A 17,556-nucleotide genomic window follows, 5' to 3' on the forward strand; every position below is an offset into this window, starting at 1 on the left:
AGAAAGATGACATTTTTGAGGCTCGTTTCCGCCAGCTCGAGGCAATGTTCGGGTCGACGTCTGGGTCTGCGCCCCCGAGAGGTAATTCTATATTTTATTTTGTTTTTCTAACAATTGTTCACTATTAGAATAACTGTTACAAACCCCTAGTTACAGCGGTCCATTTTAAAGCTTACGTATATTTGCATCGTATTATAGAATAATTTCTAATTTTTGTATTGATTATTATTGGTTCACAATTAATTCGCAGGTAATGCAAATTAGGAGTTGGAGGATGATTGTGTTGAGTAGAGCACCATAGGGCTGGTCAACACTGTTTGTTGTTTTGTATATTGTTAGATACTCCAGAAATGTTTTGTATATGCTTGTTGAGACTAATTGAAACTAATTTCTAGTAGATACTCCAGAAATGTTTTATTGTATATTTGTTTTGCCTTGTGTTAGAACGTTTTTTTTCATTTATATATATGTTTTGTTATGTGTTGTGTTGAAATGTAGTGTGTGTGTTGAAATTTTGTTTGTTGGATATTGGATACATATTATTAATGAAGTTGTGTTGTGTTGGATATCTATATTGGATATAGAATTTTGTTTAATGAAATTGTGTTGTCTTGGATATATGTGTTGGATATATATATTGGATATATTACCTTGTTTAATGAAGTTGTGTTGGATATATATATTATTGGTTGTGTTGTGTTGGATATATATTGGATGTTGGATATTCGATATATATTGGATATATATTGTGTTGGATATATATTGGATGTTGGATATTTGATATATATTGGTTGTGTTGTGTTGGATATATATTGGATGTTGGATATTGGATATATATTGGTTGTGTTGTGTTGGATATTGGATATAGGATATATATTGGTTGTGTTGTGTTGGATATATATTGGATGTTGGATATTTGATATATATTGGTTGTGTTGTGTTGGATATTGGATATATGATATATATTGGTTGTGTTGTGTTGGATATATATTATATAGGAATATTTGATATATATTGGTTGTGTTGTGTTGGATATATATTGGATGTTGGATATTGGATATATATTGGTTGTGTTGGATATTGGATATTGGATATATATTGGTTGTGTTGGATATTGGATATTGGATATATATTGGTTGTGTTGGATATTGGATATTGGATATTGGATATATATTGGTTGTGTTGTGTTGGATATATATTGGATGTTGGATATTTGATATATATTGGTTGTGTTGTGTTGGATATATATTGGTTGTTGGATATTGGTTATATATTGGATATATATTAGATGTTGAATATATATTGGATGTTGGATGTAGATTATTGTAATTGAATATTTGAATGTTGGATGTTGGATGTAGATTACAAATATTGAAATTATTGGTTATTGGTTATATAAGGAATTATTGTAATATCAGGATTTATCAGGAATTGTAATTATTGGAATTATTTTTTTAAAAAATATATATATATTTTTGACGTGTCAAATTGTCTGACACGTCAAAAACCCCCACGTACAATTTTTTGACGTGTCGGATTGACACGTCAAGAATATTTTTGACGCGTCAAAATGACACGTCAAGAATATTTTTGACGTGTCAAAATGACACGTCAGAAAAGTTTTTGACGTGTCAAAATGACACGTCAAAAACTTCTCTGACGTGTCATTTTGACACGTCAAAAATATTCTTGACGTGTCATTTTGACGCGTCAAAAATATTCTTGACGTGTCATTTCGGCACGTCAAAAATATTTTGACGTGTCATTTCGGCACGTCAAAAATATTTTTTTGACGTGCCATTTTCGACGCGTCAAATTTTTTTTGACGTGTCACTGTAGACACGTCAAAAACCCCAGTTTTTTGACACCTACCCTTTTGACGGTCGATGAACGTCAAAAACGACGCGTCAAGAGAGGTTTTTGACGTGTCAATACCATTGACACGTCAAAAACCCCTAGTCAAAAAATAAATAAATTTTTGTCGAATATTCGAGCATGTTGTCATGTGTTTTGTTGTTTTTTAAGGTAATATTTATAGAAACACGGAAATAATAATAAAGATAGAGATTAAAATAAATAAATAAACACATATTAAAACCTTATAAACTACATATTTCCTTAATATATAATTTGAGTACACAGCTCGTTACAAAAATAAAAACATCACAATTATTCTTAATATTGTCATCACCGGCTAATGCATAATACCTAATCTCCACCTCCTGGTTTACGATTTATGAAAGAAGCCAATGTCTTCAATAAGGCCCGAGCCTTCTCACAATCAGGATTAAACAAATGAAACACATGCTTCTCTCCTTGTGTCTCCACAATCCCCACCTCCCCATCCCACCCACTCTTCCTCAATGTCTCATAATAGAGCAAACCCCTGTCTCGTATATCATCATTCTCAGCAACAAGAATCAGCACCCTGGAGCAACCTAGCTTCGACAGCCTCGAATCCTCAGCCGGGTTTATCCTTGGATCATCGAACCCGCTTGTCGTCGGACACGAAAAAAGCCATGATCGGTCCTCCACACCTGTTCCAGCACTTTCTTTTCCTGCAAAATAGGGCTGAACCAAACAAGCTCCTACCAATCTCACTCCTGGCAAACCTTCAACGCCAGCCTGCGCTGTCATGTTGTGCACAATACTGCCTCCAATGCTGTCCCCAGCCAGAAAAAGTCTCTGAAAATCAGCATGTTCTCTCAGCCAGGCCTCAGGGCCTTCACCATTACAATGAGAAGCCACCCACTGAAGTGCTACCTGTAAAAATATATGATGATCGAGGAAAGAATATAAAAGAGAAAGGAAAGGAGAAACAGTGAGATAAATTGATAAAAACATTATGGCTCTCTCTTGTATAGAAGTATATGATAAAGAGTATTACAATGGTCTATATCTCTTGAAAGCCAAAGAGTATAGTGGTTAGGGGCAGAATTAGAATTAATAATTGAGATTACGTTAGAAAATAGAACATTTTAGAAAAAACTTAATAATTGTGGATATTCTAGCCTGGCGTGATTATAATAGTACCAATTCGCAGGGAGACTAATAAGAGGGACCTAGACAGCAAAAATCGCAGGTGCATCTTCAAAATCAGCCAAGCTATAGCTTAACCGCTCACCTCACCAGGATATCGATGAGATTCAGGGAGATAATACAAATAAGCGGGAGTCCAACTCATGCCCTTGCATAGTTGCATTATCCAAGGCCTAATGGGAATGCCCATGACCATGAGACCATCGAACCACCGCCTCTTGGTGGTTAGAAAAAGCTTAATAAACTATCATATATCTGATATATAATTAAGATGATGTAATAATGAAAATCAATATTACATAATTATCACTTGTAAAAAATATATATATCGACACGAGATCCCCAATTGTATATATGGCAATAGTAAATAACATAACTCATGATAATAAAAAAAAAAAAAAAAAATTATTTACTAGACTACGACTAATATACAACTGAAATAACAGTTAACCATTAATTTTTTTAAGCTTTTGATTATCCAAAGACTATTTTAACAATCAATTATATTGCATACCTATATCAGTCTGATAAAGTCTAAATAACATTAGTCTTGGTGAACAAATAAACTTAAAACTAAAAAAGAATAATAAGCTCTAAAAAAAAAAAAAAAAAAAAAAAAAGATAAAGCCTAATTTAAAGAATATATGTATAAAAAGATTCAAACCATACCCACGAGTCTTCGTAAGCTATCGGCGCGGGGTGCTCTGGGGCTAATCTGTAATCAACAGATACGGCAACTATCCGAGCCTCGGCTACCAGAGAAGCCACGTGATTATGATACGCTGCACAAAACGGAGAACCCATGAAGAGGCCGCCGCCATGATAGTTCACCAGGACAGGGATCTTCTGGCCTGGGCTTATGCCGCCGGGAATGAAAATACGAGCTGTTAGGCCGGTTTCTTCAACAATTTGAACATCTTTGGTGGAAATGCCGCCACCGGCCGGATTGATCGACGGAGGGACCACGTCGGTGCCGAAGAACCTCTCCACTCGCCCGTCTTTGTACGCGCGGAAATATGGAAGGAATTCGTATGCTACTTCCTCACTTGTCTCTGAATCCATTGTTGAAGCAAGCTGGAGAGGGAAGAATGACTATGCAGGCCTTGATAGAGTCGTCGGTCCAATAATTCTTCCAAGAATCTTTCAACATGTTTTTTTTATTACTAGATACGGGCGATAGAGGTAGTGCGGGCCTGCGGGGATTTGTCGCAACGTGACTACTTTTAATGACTGGCCCTTGAAAAAATGACCCTACTGAAAAGGAGAAAATTAATGCAACAAAAAGAGAAAAATAGTTGGATGAAATGATCATGATACTGACGGGTTGGGGTGTAAAAAACAAGAGAAATGATACGTTCTAATAAAGTTCCCACAATTGCCCATATTTGATGACATGGCACCATTATTTTATTTTAATTTCTCTCTCCGTCTCACAATTCACGATGCCAAAATTTCAAAATGAAAAAATCCTGTGTCTCAAAGCTCTCTCTCTCGGTCGGGAAAAAAAAAAAAAAAAAGCTCTCTCAAACTCCCTCTCTCCCTCTTAGAAGGCTCTCTTTCCCCGTCGCTGAGCCCTCTCTCTCTCATCGCTGAGCACTCTTTTTCTCTCAAACGGTGACGGTCGGTTGGGGTGGTCCAGCGGGGGTTTGATCTGGTTTGGGTTGGGTCCAATTAGACGCTCTTTCTCTCTTCGCTGAGTCGCTCTCTTTCAGACGGTTGGGGTGGTCTGGAAAGAGAAATGCTACACTGCAAAATCTCAAGTGTAAAACGTGTAGGGTTTCATTTTTTCACCCAAAATCTTTTCCTCCCTCCTCTTCTTCCTACGCTTCTCCCTCCCCCAACAGGGCCAACACCTTCTGCCTCCGCCACCTTGAACCATTGCCGCCACCGAACGCACCGGCGACGCCCACGCCCACGCCCACGCACTGCAACAGATCGGAGACGACCACCCTCTGCACCGGCGACGCCCACCCACCACGACGACAGATCTGCGGCTCCGGCGACGCCCACCAACCACGGCACCAGATCTGAGGTAATAATGTGGTAGAGCTGTTTCTTTGTCTTTTTTTTTTTTGAAAGAGATTATCATGAGTCTTCGTATCAAGCTGGTAGGTGCCGCTCCGGAAACAGCCCGTACTCAACCGAGACGGCAATGGCGTTGGATTTTGCAGCCAACCGACCGGTGCGGAGGTCATGTCGGTGTCGAACGACGATGAGAACAAGGAGAACAAGGTCTTCCGCATTGTGTTACGAACGCCTCCGTGAGTGCTCTTTTCGTTCTTTTTTATTTTATTTTTTGAAATTTGCTTAGTTAAGCCTGTAAGTAATAACTTAATCGAGTTTTTGCATATAGCAAATTGTCGGCTGCCTGGTAAATTTGAATAAGTGGAGGTGATTGAGTCAGTTGTCAAATATGTAATACTCAGAAACATTCAACCGAATTTTAAGAGTGCGTTTGGCATTGCTACAGTAGTGTCAGTGAGGAAAATCACTCTTTTCAACTTTGGTGCAAATTACTCTCGTTTGTATTTTAATTGATAGTGTCTCAAGATTTAATCATCCTTTTGTATGTAATTTATACTGCAGAAAAGATTCCACTGGGATTCCACACATATTGGAACACTGTATTGTGTGGGTCGAGAAAGTATCCTTTGAAAGAACCATTTGTTGAATTGTTGAAAGGGAGCTTGCATACTTTTCTAAATGCATTCACGTATCCTTATAGGACTTGTTACCCAGTTGCTTCCATGAATTCAAAGGTGAAAACAGGGTTGACAGTGGAATGTAATTGGGAATTTAAATGTGTTGAATCTTGGATCAAGGTTGGATTTAATACATGGTTATTTATTTTCTTTTTCTAAACAGGATTTCTATAATTTGGTTGATGTGTACCTGGATGCTGTCTTCTTCCCTAAATGTGTGGAGGACTTCCAAACTTTCCAGCAGGAGGGTTGACATTACGAGCTCAACAATCCTTCAGAGGATATATGTTATAAAGGTTGCTTTCTTGATGGATTTATCCAATCATTAATTATATTGCAGTAGGTTATGGAATATTCTTTGCCTTTGAGCAGTATTTCAAGCGTCCTGGTTATCGAATCTGTCTAATTCCTATCATTTAATTCATTTTCTTCTGTTCTTCTTAAATGAATTTATTCTTATTTTCAGGTATTGTTTTCAATGAGATGAAAGGTGTCTATTCCCAGCCTGATAATATATTAGGGTGTGCCGCTCAACAGGCAAGTTGCTTTTTATTGTTTATTTCTGTTGTTCTTACACTTCGATACCTTTGCATAAAAAATTGTGCATTCTCAATTAAATTTGTTCTGTGGGAAGTCTTAGCGATCAGTGCTGCTAAAAGATGTTCTTATTCAATGTGCTGATAATTTGAGTGTCAAAAATATTTGATACCACGCTGCACTGGCTTCAATTTTGTTTCCTTTTCTTTTTTATTATCCATTGATTATGAATCAATCACATTGTGATGGTCTCTCTTTCTCAAGTGGCACTGTGTTAATGATTGTTTCCTGGATTTATTCATTTATTTGTATTTTACTATAGTAGGTATTGCTATGCAAGATTGTATAAGTAGATAGGAAAGAAAGTTATGCTTCACTCATACATAATATAAATTGATAAACTACATGATTTAGAGAACCTGGTTTTTGTACGTATTCAAATATCATAGTGACTCGTGCATTTTGAGTTTGTTGAGGTCTTGGTCTTGCCAAGAATTCATGTTACTTCTATACTAAGGCACGCAGTTAATGCTACAATGCATCATGATGGTTCTTGGAGTTGGTCAGTAAATCCATATGGCTAGGCATGCTCTGGAAGGAACATTATAGATGACTCAAATGTTACTAATTTGAATTCTATGTTCATTTTTGATAAATGTTACTAGTTTGAATTCATTCAAATGTTGGTCGTTATCTGAAAGATTTGGTGCAATTTTTTTTTTTTTTTTCTCTCATTGTTTTCTATTATTACTATATTGATGGGTCTTACATGTAACTTTGGGCACAGGCTCCTTTCCCAGACAATACTTATGGTGTTGGCATTGGTTGCTCTCTGATAAGCCCCTAGATCTGGAAACTGAGCTTACCCTTGGGTTCTTGGATCATCTTATGTTGGGAACTCCTGCTTCTCCATTAAGGAAAATCTTGCTGACATAGAAAATAACCAAGATATAATTAGTACAGAAGATCACATGCAGACAGCAACTGAAAACTTTTAGGCTAAAATGAATTAGAGACTACCTGCATTTCTATAGGAACTCGATGAGGATTGTTCAAGATGAATTTGTCTATTATAGGGAAAAAAACAGCTTTAGAGCCTTCCTCTGCTATTCTGGCTTTAATTAAGGGTTTTTCATACTTCAATGGCTCAAAGGGGTTCATGTCATATCTATTTACCCTATAAAAAAAAAGGCAAAGTACACAAGTAAATATAAATAAAATAAGAGAAGGATGCCAGATTTGTAAAACAACAAAAAGCGGGGTATATCTTACAACGGATCAAAGCATCAGCGACAAGCCATGAGGAAATGATCCCTGAAGGCAAAATCATTTCCTCGTGGCTTGTCACTGATGCTTCGGTCCGTTGTAAGATATACCCGCTTTTTGTTGTTTTACAAATCTGGCATCCTTCTCTTATTTTATTTATATTTACTTGTGTACTTTGCCTTTTGTTTTATATGGTAAATAGATATGACATGGACCCCTTTGAGCCATTGAAGTATGAGAAACCCTTAATTAAAGCCATAATAGCAGAGGAAGGCTCTAAAGCTATTTTTTCCCCTATAATAGACAAATTCATCTTGAACAATCCTCATCGAGTTACTATAGAAATGCAGGTAGTCTCTAATTCATTTTAGCCTAAAAGTTTTCAGTTGCTGTCTGCATGTGATCTTCTATACTAATTATATCTTGGCTATTTTCTATGTCAGCCTGATCCAGAGAAAGCTTCTCATGATGAAGAAATTTTAGAGAAACTTAAATCAAGTATGACACAGGAAGATCTTGCTGAGCTAGTACGTGCTACACAGGAGTTACGACTGAAGCAGGAAACTCCTGACCCACCAGAAGTGTCCCAAGCCTCTCTCTACATGACATTCCAAAAGAACCTATTCATGTTCCTACACAGGTTATCATTACCTTTACTGTCTTTTGTTTGAAAGTACTGCATGTTTCTTCTTTGGTGGAGAGTTTACCGAGCATTCTTACATGAACGGTAGGTTGGAGATATCGATGGAGTAAAAGTTTTGCAGCATGACCTCTTCACAAATGATGTCCTTCACATCGAAATTGTCTTCAATTTGGGTTCACTGAAGCAAGAGCTTCTCCCCTTGGTACCACTTTTTTGGTAAGATGTTACCTTCAGGTTCACCAAATAGGTTCTGAAAAGAAAATTTATATTTATTGCACATTAACCTTGAATATTGTAAGTTCAGTCTCTCTTCTTGTTAGAGCATATCATGGAGTTCAAAAATAATAGTCACAGTATAAGACTATTACTGACTTACAGTTGAAGAATATCACTGAGTCACACTTGAAGACTATCACTGAGTTACAGGTGAATAGTTAAAGACTATCACCTAGCTAACCTAGCTAGAGTAGAAGTCTATTTGTATTCAACATGATTCTCCTATAAATAGGAGCATGTTATATTGTAAATATTACTCAGAGAAATAAGAGCTTAATGCAGCCTTAGGGCTTGATCTTGTGGATGTAGGTCATAGACCGAACCACGTATATCTCTGTGTCACTTTCTTATTATTTATGCTTTATTATTTTCGCATTATAAAATCTTTCATGGTATCAGAGCCAATAGGCTAACGCCAATTGTTAGATCTTGGATTGCAATTTTCTTTTATGTTTCTTATCATTTGTTTCGATTGATTTCACAATCACGAAACCCATTTATCTATATTGTTTTATTTTTGTTGAAAAAAAAAAAAAAAATTGTCGTCAGTCAGATACATGCAGAGCCAACCCCAACCCACTTCCTTTGGCCGACCCTTACACAGCCATCACCAGCCGCAGCACCGGTCTTTGCCTCACCGTTCACAGCCCCGCTCCATCCGGTTCAAACGCATCCATTCACGCCAGACTTTCAAGGGTTATTTTGTGGAGAAGAAGTGTTGTGTTTGGTTCCAGGTTTTGATTTAACTTTATCTGGGTGTGCAAATATTCCTATTCTAGTTTAGGAATATGCTATTTTGGTTTAAGCTTCAGATTTAGTTCTGTTTGGTTATGGGAATAAGGTAATCCTTATTCCAGCTTATGTAATCTGAAAATAAGATATTACTCCGAAAAAAAAAAAAAAAAAAAAAAAAAAAAAAAAAGGGCCCAAGATGCCCATTTTCTTTCTCTCTTAGCCCATGGTTGGCTTTTCCTTTCTTTCTCTTTTAGCCTATAGTTGGCTTTCCCTTCTTAAAAGAGGCCATAGTTGCCCATTCTTCTTTCATATTAGGCTTTGTGGTATTGTTTAAAACCCAGGCCTATTTTAGCCCACAGTTGGCACATACCGGCCATAGTAGCCGATGCCGGCCACAGTTGCCGAAGTTCAAGTTCAAGAGTAGCCGATGTTTCAAATCCGGCGCCACCAACTCCACTCAACTACCTCGGCCGACACCAACTCCAACGAGTTTCCAGTCACCATCTCAGCCTCATTGCCGACCAAAGAACAAACTCAAGTTTTCACAAGTTTACACCTTGAGTTTGAGGGGGAATGTTAGAGCATATCATGGAGTTCAAAAATAATAGTCACAGTATAAGACTATTACTGACTTACAGTTGAAGAATATCACTGAGTCACACTTGAAGACTATCACTGAGTTACAGGTGAATAGTTAAAGACTATCACCTAGCTAACCTAGCTAGAGTAGAAGTCTATTTGTATTCAACATGATTCTCCTATAAATAGGAGCATGTTATATTGTAAATATTACTCAGAGAAATAAGAGCTTAATGCAGCCTTAGGGCTTGATCTTGTGGATGTAGGTCATAGACCGAACCACGTATATCTCTGTGTCACTTTCTTATTATTTATGCTTTATTATTTTCGCATTATAAAATCTTTCACTTCTTTAACTTGCTACGATTTCCTTTCTAGGACCTGCCAAATCTGTTTTAGCTCGGGGTTTTCATTCTTCTTTTCCTTATTTTGGTTGCCTGAGGGAGATGAATTCTTTTGTCCAATCCTTTTTGCATGATGTCTCTTGTTTCGGTGCCAGTCTTTTTGCTTTACCAATCCTCACTAAGAGAAAGAGCAACCTCTAGAATGTTCACTCTCTAGGGCAAAGTATTCTACCACCTAAAAGAAATATAAAAAAATTGTTAATGTGGAAGTAGTAGCACTGCTAATAATGATGATAAAGTGCATAAATTCTAATGTGTATGGAGGATGATCACATGTGGTTGTACATGTGTCCAACGAATGGTGGGCTGGAGGATCCTAGGCTGAAACCGCCCGCAGAGGATCTGAGCAAGCTAGGGTGTGAGAGGGTACTCATATTTTTTGCACAAAACGACCACTTAATAGATGTGGGTAGATGGTACTACGAGAAACTAAAGAAGAGCAAGTGGGCCGGAAATGTTGAGGTTGTGGAGCATGAAGGAGAGGCCCATATTTTCCACCTGATGAAGCCAGATTGTGAGAAGGCTATTGATTTAGTAACAAGTTTGCTGCCTTTATCAACAAAGAGTAATTTGGGCATATCTATTATATCTATTTCTTGTTTTTGTAGGAGAAGGAATTTGGTCTCTTCATGATTTATGTCATCTTTTTAGTGTGTACCAATATTAAAACTCTTTTATGCTATATTGTTTAATGAATTTATGTTGATTTTGAATTGAGAATTTTTTTTTTAATTGATAAATAATTGTGGTAGCAAACCTTCAAAATTCCTGATTTATTTTTCTTTTTTTCTATTTATATTTTATGTCTTTATATTTTTATATAATTTGTATTTTGTATCGAAGGTAACACGTGTTGCAATATAATTGGCCATAATATGGCACTTTGATAGTTTTCATTTTGATCGGAAGTTATGCATATGGACCTGTTTTGAGTTTTTTGCTTACCACATAGAGTCTCTTGAGTCAATTTTTATACGCTAAATGGGTTTTTTTTTTTTTTTTTTTTTTTTTTTTTTTTTTGCCTCAAAAATTTATTTGAGAGTCGGGGTGGAGCTAGAATTTTAGATGCTAAGAGAAGAAATAAAAATGAAAAAAAAAAAAAAGGGTAAGAGGGTAAAATTTTTATTTTCAAAGAATTAAGGTATTAAAAAGAAAAAAAAAAACATGGGAAGCCCCAAAGTTCTCAGTTGTTTCGCCCTGTGGGGAATCCTTCATACACCTTTTAGGAATATGCATGCCAAGAAGGCAAGAATCTCCCTTCATTTCTACCTATCTCGTGGGCAATTATCTGAAAGTACCATACTGCCCCGATATGCTTCCCAACATAAATGAGATCAAATTTGGGTTGTGCCATGATGAGTGCCTCCAAATTTTAAATTCCTTCTCTAATCATGCCCCAAAAATTTTTAGTCTCCTTTCAAACCCAAGGGCTCCTGGAGTGGTGCAACAACCCCTGAAGCTCAAGGGGTGGTTGCAACACTCCGAGGGTTTCAGGGCTATTACAACCACCCTTCAAGGGTTGACAACGTCAATAGTCGAAGGGTTTGATGTTGTTGGTGTGATGACTCCTTGTAATCCATGCCATCATCTATGTCAAGCTAAGGGAGGTAGAAGAAAGTTTGGATTTTAGTTGACCGAAAGGAAATCTAGTTTAATTATTATTATTATTATTTTTTTCTAATCGAATAAGGAAATTGTTACATGGGAAGATCTTGCCACTCCTAATCCAAAAGGAAGAAGAATTTGGTGATCCTAAAAGCGAAAATGGGATATGCTCCCCAACAATCGATCCAGAACAAACTAAAATAGTGTGATAATAATTACAAAATATAAGAAATAGGTTAAACAAATGACTTGGTTTTCTCAAACGGCCACTCAAGGTGATTTAAAATTTAATGCACACAAATATGTTACATATTATTTAACGAACAACCTGAATTTTTCAAATTGTATGCCCCTTCAATTAGGGAGAAACGCAGGAAACCCTAATATAGAAGGAGATGACATTACAACAATTCACATTATTGCCCTCATCGTTTCTTTCCACACCATTCATAAGGTTCATCATCCAAGATCGAGATTTAGCGCAATTTGTTGTCCGAATTGCATGCAATCACAAGAGTGTAACGCCTAGCTACCTCGAACAGGTGAGCCCCACACTTAACAAATCAGCCTCATACCCCACTCTACATGTGGCTGCCTTCATTACATACAACAAATAAATCTCATATGTATTCAGGGGCAACTCAATAAATGAGGCTTGACAAAAAGTTAGAATAAAATATTTTTTAATTTTAAGATATTAATATAATAAAATGTTATATTAAATATTTAAAAACCAAATTTTCTACCTTTTGACTTGTAAAATTACTAATTAAATTTTCATGTCCAAGTTTTGTTACTAATATATTATTCTCAATAGATAATAAAATGGACAATTATAAGTAGGATCTAATTAGTTGTATATTAAAATCAACGGTGCTTGATAATAAGGATAACATATAAAATTATCAAAGAAATAAGAATGATAGAACTAAGAATTAAAAGATTTAAAGAAGATATATATATATATATATTCTTATCTGGTGCACCTGTTTTTTGGTGGTATGGAGGATGATCACATGTGGTTGTACATGTGTCCAACGAATGGTGGGCCGGAGGATCCTAGGCTGAAACCGTCCGCAGAGGATCTAAGCAAGCTAGGGTGTGAGAGGGTGCTTATATTTTTTGCACAAAACGACCATTTAAGGAGTATGGGTGGGTGGTACTATGAAGAATTAAAGGAGAGGCTCATGTTTTCCACCTGAAGAAGCCAGATTGTGAGAAGGCTATTGATTTAGTCAACAAGTTTGCTGCCTTCATCAACTAAGAGTAATTTGGCATATCTATTATCATTTTGTGGGAGAAGGAAATTGGTCTCTTCAAGTTCTATGGCATCTTTAAGTTGTGTTAGCAATATCAATAATAAGTTGTAACACTTGTTGGCTTGAAGGGTGAGAATTTTGTGGTTTAGCTTTGTTGCATATATATCTATCTACATGGCTAATGCTATGTGTGATCTACATATTATTAATATTAGGGGGCTAATTGTTGCTTGTGGATCACTATTCTCAATTCCCATTTGTTTTTACATAAAACAGAAAATGTTTTTTTGGCTGAATCACTTTCTTGAGCTGAAAATATCATGGCGTTTGACTCATATGAAAAACGAACAACTAATCAACTATATATGTGTTATATTTTCATTCAAGCACATTAACCCATAAACATTCAACTTTTATCTGCAAACAAAAATATTAATATAACTAAAAAAAATCAACTTACAAATTATGGTTAATGAAGATATACACATACTGACTGATTATATAGTTTCATATAATCTGAAGAACTAAAAAAATAATAATAATAACGATGAAACACAGAAATGAAAAAGACCACTATATTACAGTCGTACAATAATATCCTACATTGCATTACTGACAAACTCTACTTAACTTTAACATCAATTTTTAAAAAAAGATTTTTCAAGAAAAGAACGAAAACTGTAGCATCAGTTTGTCTACAAACTAACAAACCTAACTGTCAGTTTTTTGAATTATTGGTAGCACTAATTACAATAATCTCACGATAAATGGTTGCATGTTTCACGAGTAAGTACTTGTCAATTTTTATTTATTTATTTATTTATAAAAAGAAAAGAGTGAAACTACTTTATGTTATCCACAAACAAAAGTTTCAGCTTTTCAGAGGCCATTGGGTCGATTTGCTCTACTTTTTTTAGATTTTAGAACATATTTTCAGGAATAAAGATTTTCGGTTGCCATGAGGTAGCTAAGCGTCAGACATCTGACACTTTTTTTTTTTTTTTAATTTGTTTTTTAAATTGAAGAAGAGAGATATTAAAGAGAAATTCAAATTTGAGGTATTAGTACTAAATTTAGGATGATCAAATCGTTTTTAGGTGATACCATCCCTAAATGATTAATCTTTCTTCCTTAGGTTTTAGTTTTAAACCCAAAAATAAGTTTTGAGGCATTGGAAACTAAATATTAACTCATAAAAATTAACAAAAAAAAAATAACAAATTTTTTTTTTATTATTATTATTTTAAAATTTGTCCTACGGTAGGCTGCCAAATTTTGGCAACCGCATAGTAGGACTCTATTTTCAATGACACCACCAACTGCTCAATCCAAATCAACATCTAATCAAACCAAGTCCATATCCAACTGTCTCAATCACTGTTATCCATTTGGGTTCCATTTGCTAAATGATTTTGATTCGTTATTATTTATCTCACTTTTTTTCATTCTTCTAATATTCTCTTATTTTTTACATCACATCAATTATTTTTTATTAATATTCAAATAAAAGAATCACTACAAAACAAAAATTTTTCAATTTTTCATACCAAACATTCTTACTTTTTTTTTTTTTTTTTTTTTACATTAATCAATTTTTGCTACAGTATCAAACCAAAATCGTTTAACAAACACACCTTGGTTGAGTCAAAACGGCAGCTACTAGAATTCAATATTTTTTTATATAAAAAATAAATAAATAATAGAAGCTTCAATTATCCATGTGATCATATCACCATTTCAACCGACACTTTCCATGCTCTATCTTGTGCTCTCACTTGTTATGTTACATATGGGATGTTTGTGTTGAAGAATAATTTCACATAGCCTGTGGATAAGATTTTGGTCATTTTTATAAAGAATGAGTAGTCTTCTCCTATATAACCTGTTATATGAGATGAGTTAGGCCCACAAATTTCTTCATGGTATCAGAGCTTACCACAGGACGAATGAGGCCCACACTACTTATCCCGTGACAAGGATCATAAAAAATAGGGTTAATAACTTTTTTGGTACCTGAGTTTTCACTTTTTTTATTTTTTTCTCCCTGAGTTTTAAAACATGACAAATCTAGTACCTAACTTATGGGGAAAAGACAAAATCAATACCTCCATGAGTTCCGTCAGTCCTAATTGATGGGTTTAGTAGGAAAATCAACAAGGAAAGCTTGGAACCCTAAAAAGTAAAAATAATTAAAAATTAAAAAAAAAAAAAAAAACGAGCTGCCACTGTTTGGTTGCCAAGAAAACAAGGGAAATAATGTGTTGCTGAGTTGACAAGAATTTATTTTTATTTCAGACACTATTACATGTCCAAGTTCTTTCGGGTAATTTCAGAGACTAGTTCTAAGCTTTCCTTGTTGATTTTCGTACTAAACCCGTTAATTAGGACTGACGGAACTAACAGAGGTATTGATTTTGTCTTTTCCCCATAGGTTGGGTACTAGATTTGTCATGTTTTAAAACTCAGGGGGAAAAAAATAAAAAAGTGAAAACTCAGGTACCAAAAAAGTTATTAACCCTAAAAAATATTGGCCTGATGTGAGGAAGGGTGTTGATGAATAGTCTCATATTACCTGTGGACAAAACCTTGAGCATGTTTATAAAGAATGTGCTGTTAGGTGTGACTTGCCACACATCACACGTGGGCCCCACTAGTTCTCTACTCCTTTTGGGTTTAGGAGACTTTTGTCCAAATTTGTTTTGGAGTCCTTCTCTTACGTGTACTTGGACTCCTTGTTTGACTTATAGTAGAAGTCCTAGACCAACATGTAAAAGGAGACTTAAGCTTCTATATAAGGAACAAAGCACAAGGTGAATTTGTGTGTGCCAAAAACGTGAAGCACCAAAGAGAGGAGAAAAAGGAGAGAATTTGAGAGAAGGAGGTACAAGGGCAGCAAGGGTGTTTTCTTCTTGGTGGTTTTTGGAGGAGCCAAAAACAAGTGATTAGAAGAAAAAGGGTGCTGCAGAGTGATAGAAGAAAATAGAGATCAATCGCCATCCGTGTTCCAGCAAAAGAAGAGTTTGTACATCTGTCTTTTGTATTCTATTTTGGAAATAATCTCTCTTGTGTGATAGTGAGATTTGGGTGTATTGGGGCTTTGGAATCTGATTGATTTTCTTTCTACTATTTTTGTACTCCATCTTTTGATAGTGAATTTTCTCCGGGTCGTCTCCGCCAGTGGATGTAGGCTTGTTAAGCCGAACCACTTAAATCTTTGTGTCGTGTGTGATTGCTTATCTTTGTTATTCCGCATTCTTCTTATTTTTCGCATCTCACGGGTCTTGGGAAATAGGATTAATTTCCTAACATGTGCAACTATTTCCTATAGAACCGATTTTATAAGATGAGTTAGGCCCATGAATTTCTTCAGTTCGAACCCTATTTATTAAACATGTCAACACACAGCTACGCAGCCAAGTCATCAAGCTGTTATGGGATGAAATTAATTAATTAGTTAGCTAGAGGTAGTTAGTTCAGTAAAACAGTTTAATTAACAGTTTATGTAGATTAGCTTACGCATATAAAGTGTAATTGAAGCTTTCATTTAATTCAATGAGATAATTAGTATCAATTTCTCTCTATTCTTGTTTTCTTTTTCCCAATTCTTTCCTTTCTAACACTATTATTATTATTAAAAATTAAACATGTTAGAGTTGGTTAACTAAGAGACCTAAAGGCCGGATCATGGGAGCCATTTAGGCAAAAATTCAAATAAAATAGAGAGAATTCGTTTTTCAAAGGTCATGAATGGGATGTATAGAGCACTAACTAGAACATTAAACACACGAGTTTAAAAGTACGCTATTAACCATAAATGCAGAAATGTAAAGGTCTTAAACATGTCATAATGAAAAGAGTAGGACAAATAATTCTCTCACTTGTGCCCATAGGCACTAATTGAAAATGATTTAACTAAAACATGTCATAACATGACTTATTTCCACATCTAACTTGTTTTCTACCTCCTATTGTATTTCATCTCGACATGAAAAATGAAAACCAACACGGTAAGTAAAAAAGCTCAATAAGTAATATTAATTCCCAACCATTTTAACATCGGTTACGTAGAGCATTTCTTTTAAAAAATTGGAATAACTTCACTTGGGACTCCTGAACTACTACGCGTTTTGAGAAGAACTTCCAAATTTAAAAAACTCTCAATTTTTCATTGAATTTTCAATTTGATGCAATTGGCCTCCCTCCGTCAATTTTTGTCATTAAACCCTAATGGAAACCACTAAAAAAGACGAAATTGAATTCTTTCCTTTTCAGTTTCTTTATATTATATGACTATTTGACTATATAGTGACAAATACCTAAGTCCTAACTTTCTAATTCTTATTCTATTCTACGTTTTCTATAAGACAAAAACAAAATTGATTATGATTTTGATTCTACAGTGGTGACAATATAGAAGACAAAATTGGAGTTAGGGTTTAAGGAACTTACAATCCGTTATCCGTACGTAGTACAAATTTCCAATTGATTGCTACCTGCTGGAGCCTGGAGAT

General features: G+C 35.4%; 1 protein-coding gene, 1 long non-coding RNA gene and 2 other non-coding genes across 4 annotated transcripts; 2 read left to right on the forward strand and 2 right to left on the reverse strand.

Annotated features, from left to right (window-relative positions):
• The first annotated feature begins 1,580 nt into the window (after positions 1 to 1,580).
• LOC148587508 (small nucleolar RNA SNORD90) lies at positions 1,581 to 1,686 on the forward strand. Its single transcript, XR_015911617.1, has one exon. It is a non-coding gene; the product is annotated as a small nucleolar RNA SNORD90 (small nucleolar RNA).
• Positions 1,586 to 1,691, reverse strand: LOC148587509 (small nucleolar RNA SNORD90). The gene has a single exon (XR_015911618.1). It is a non-coding gene; the product is annotated as a small nucleolar RNA SNORD90 (small nucleolar RNA).
• Positions 1,692 to 2,109: 418 nt separating this feature from the next.
• On the reverse strand, positions 2,110 to 4,148 carry LOC132166890 (putative carboxylesterase 2). The gene is made up of 2 exons (XM_059577741.2): positions 3,709 to 4,148; positions 2,110 to 2,763 (listed from the first exon to the last, which is right to left on the reverse strand). The coding sequence occupies exons 1-2, from the start codon at positions 4,099 to 4,101 to the stop codon at positions 2,209 to 2,211; spliced, it is 948 nt and encodes a 315-aa protein (XP_059433724.2). The 5' UTR covers positions 4,102 to 4,148; the 3' UTR covers positions 2,110 to 2,208.
• A 1,532-nt stretch (positions 4,149 to 5,680) lies between these two features.
• Positions 5,681 to 6,280, forward strand: LOC148587510 (uncharacterized). Its single transcript, XR_015911378.1, has 3 exons — positions 5,681 to 5,798; positions 5,905 to 6,037; positions 6,208 to 6,280. It is a non-coding gene; the product is annotated as an uncharacterized LOC148587510 (long non-coding RNA).
• Positions 6,281 to 17,556: the final 11,276 nt, after the last annotated feature.

The sequence above is a fragment of the Corylus avellana genome, chromosome 2 (assembly GCF_965113065.1).
Source record: "Corylus avellana chromosome 2, dhCorAvel1.hap1.2, whole genome shotgun sequence".
Taxonomy (NCBI): Eukaryota; Viridiplantae; Streptophyta; class Magnoliopsida; order Fagales; family Betulaceae; genus Corylus; species Corylus avellana.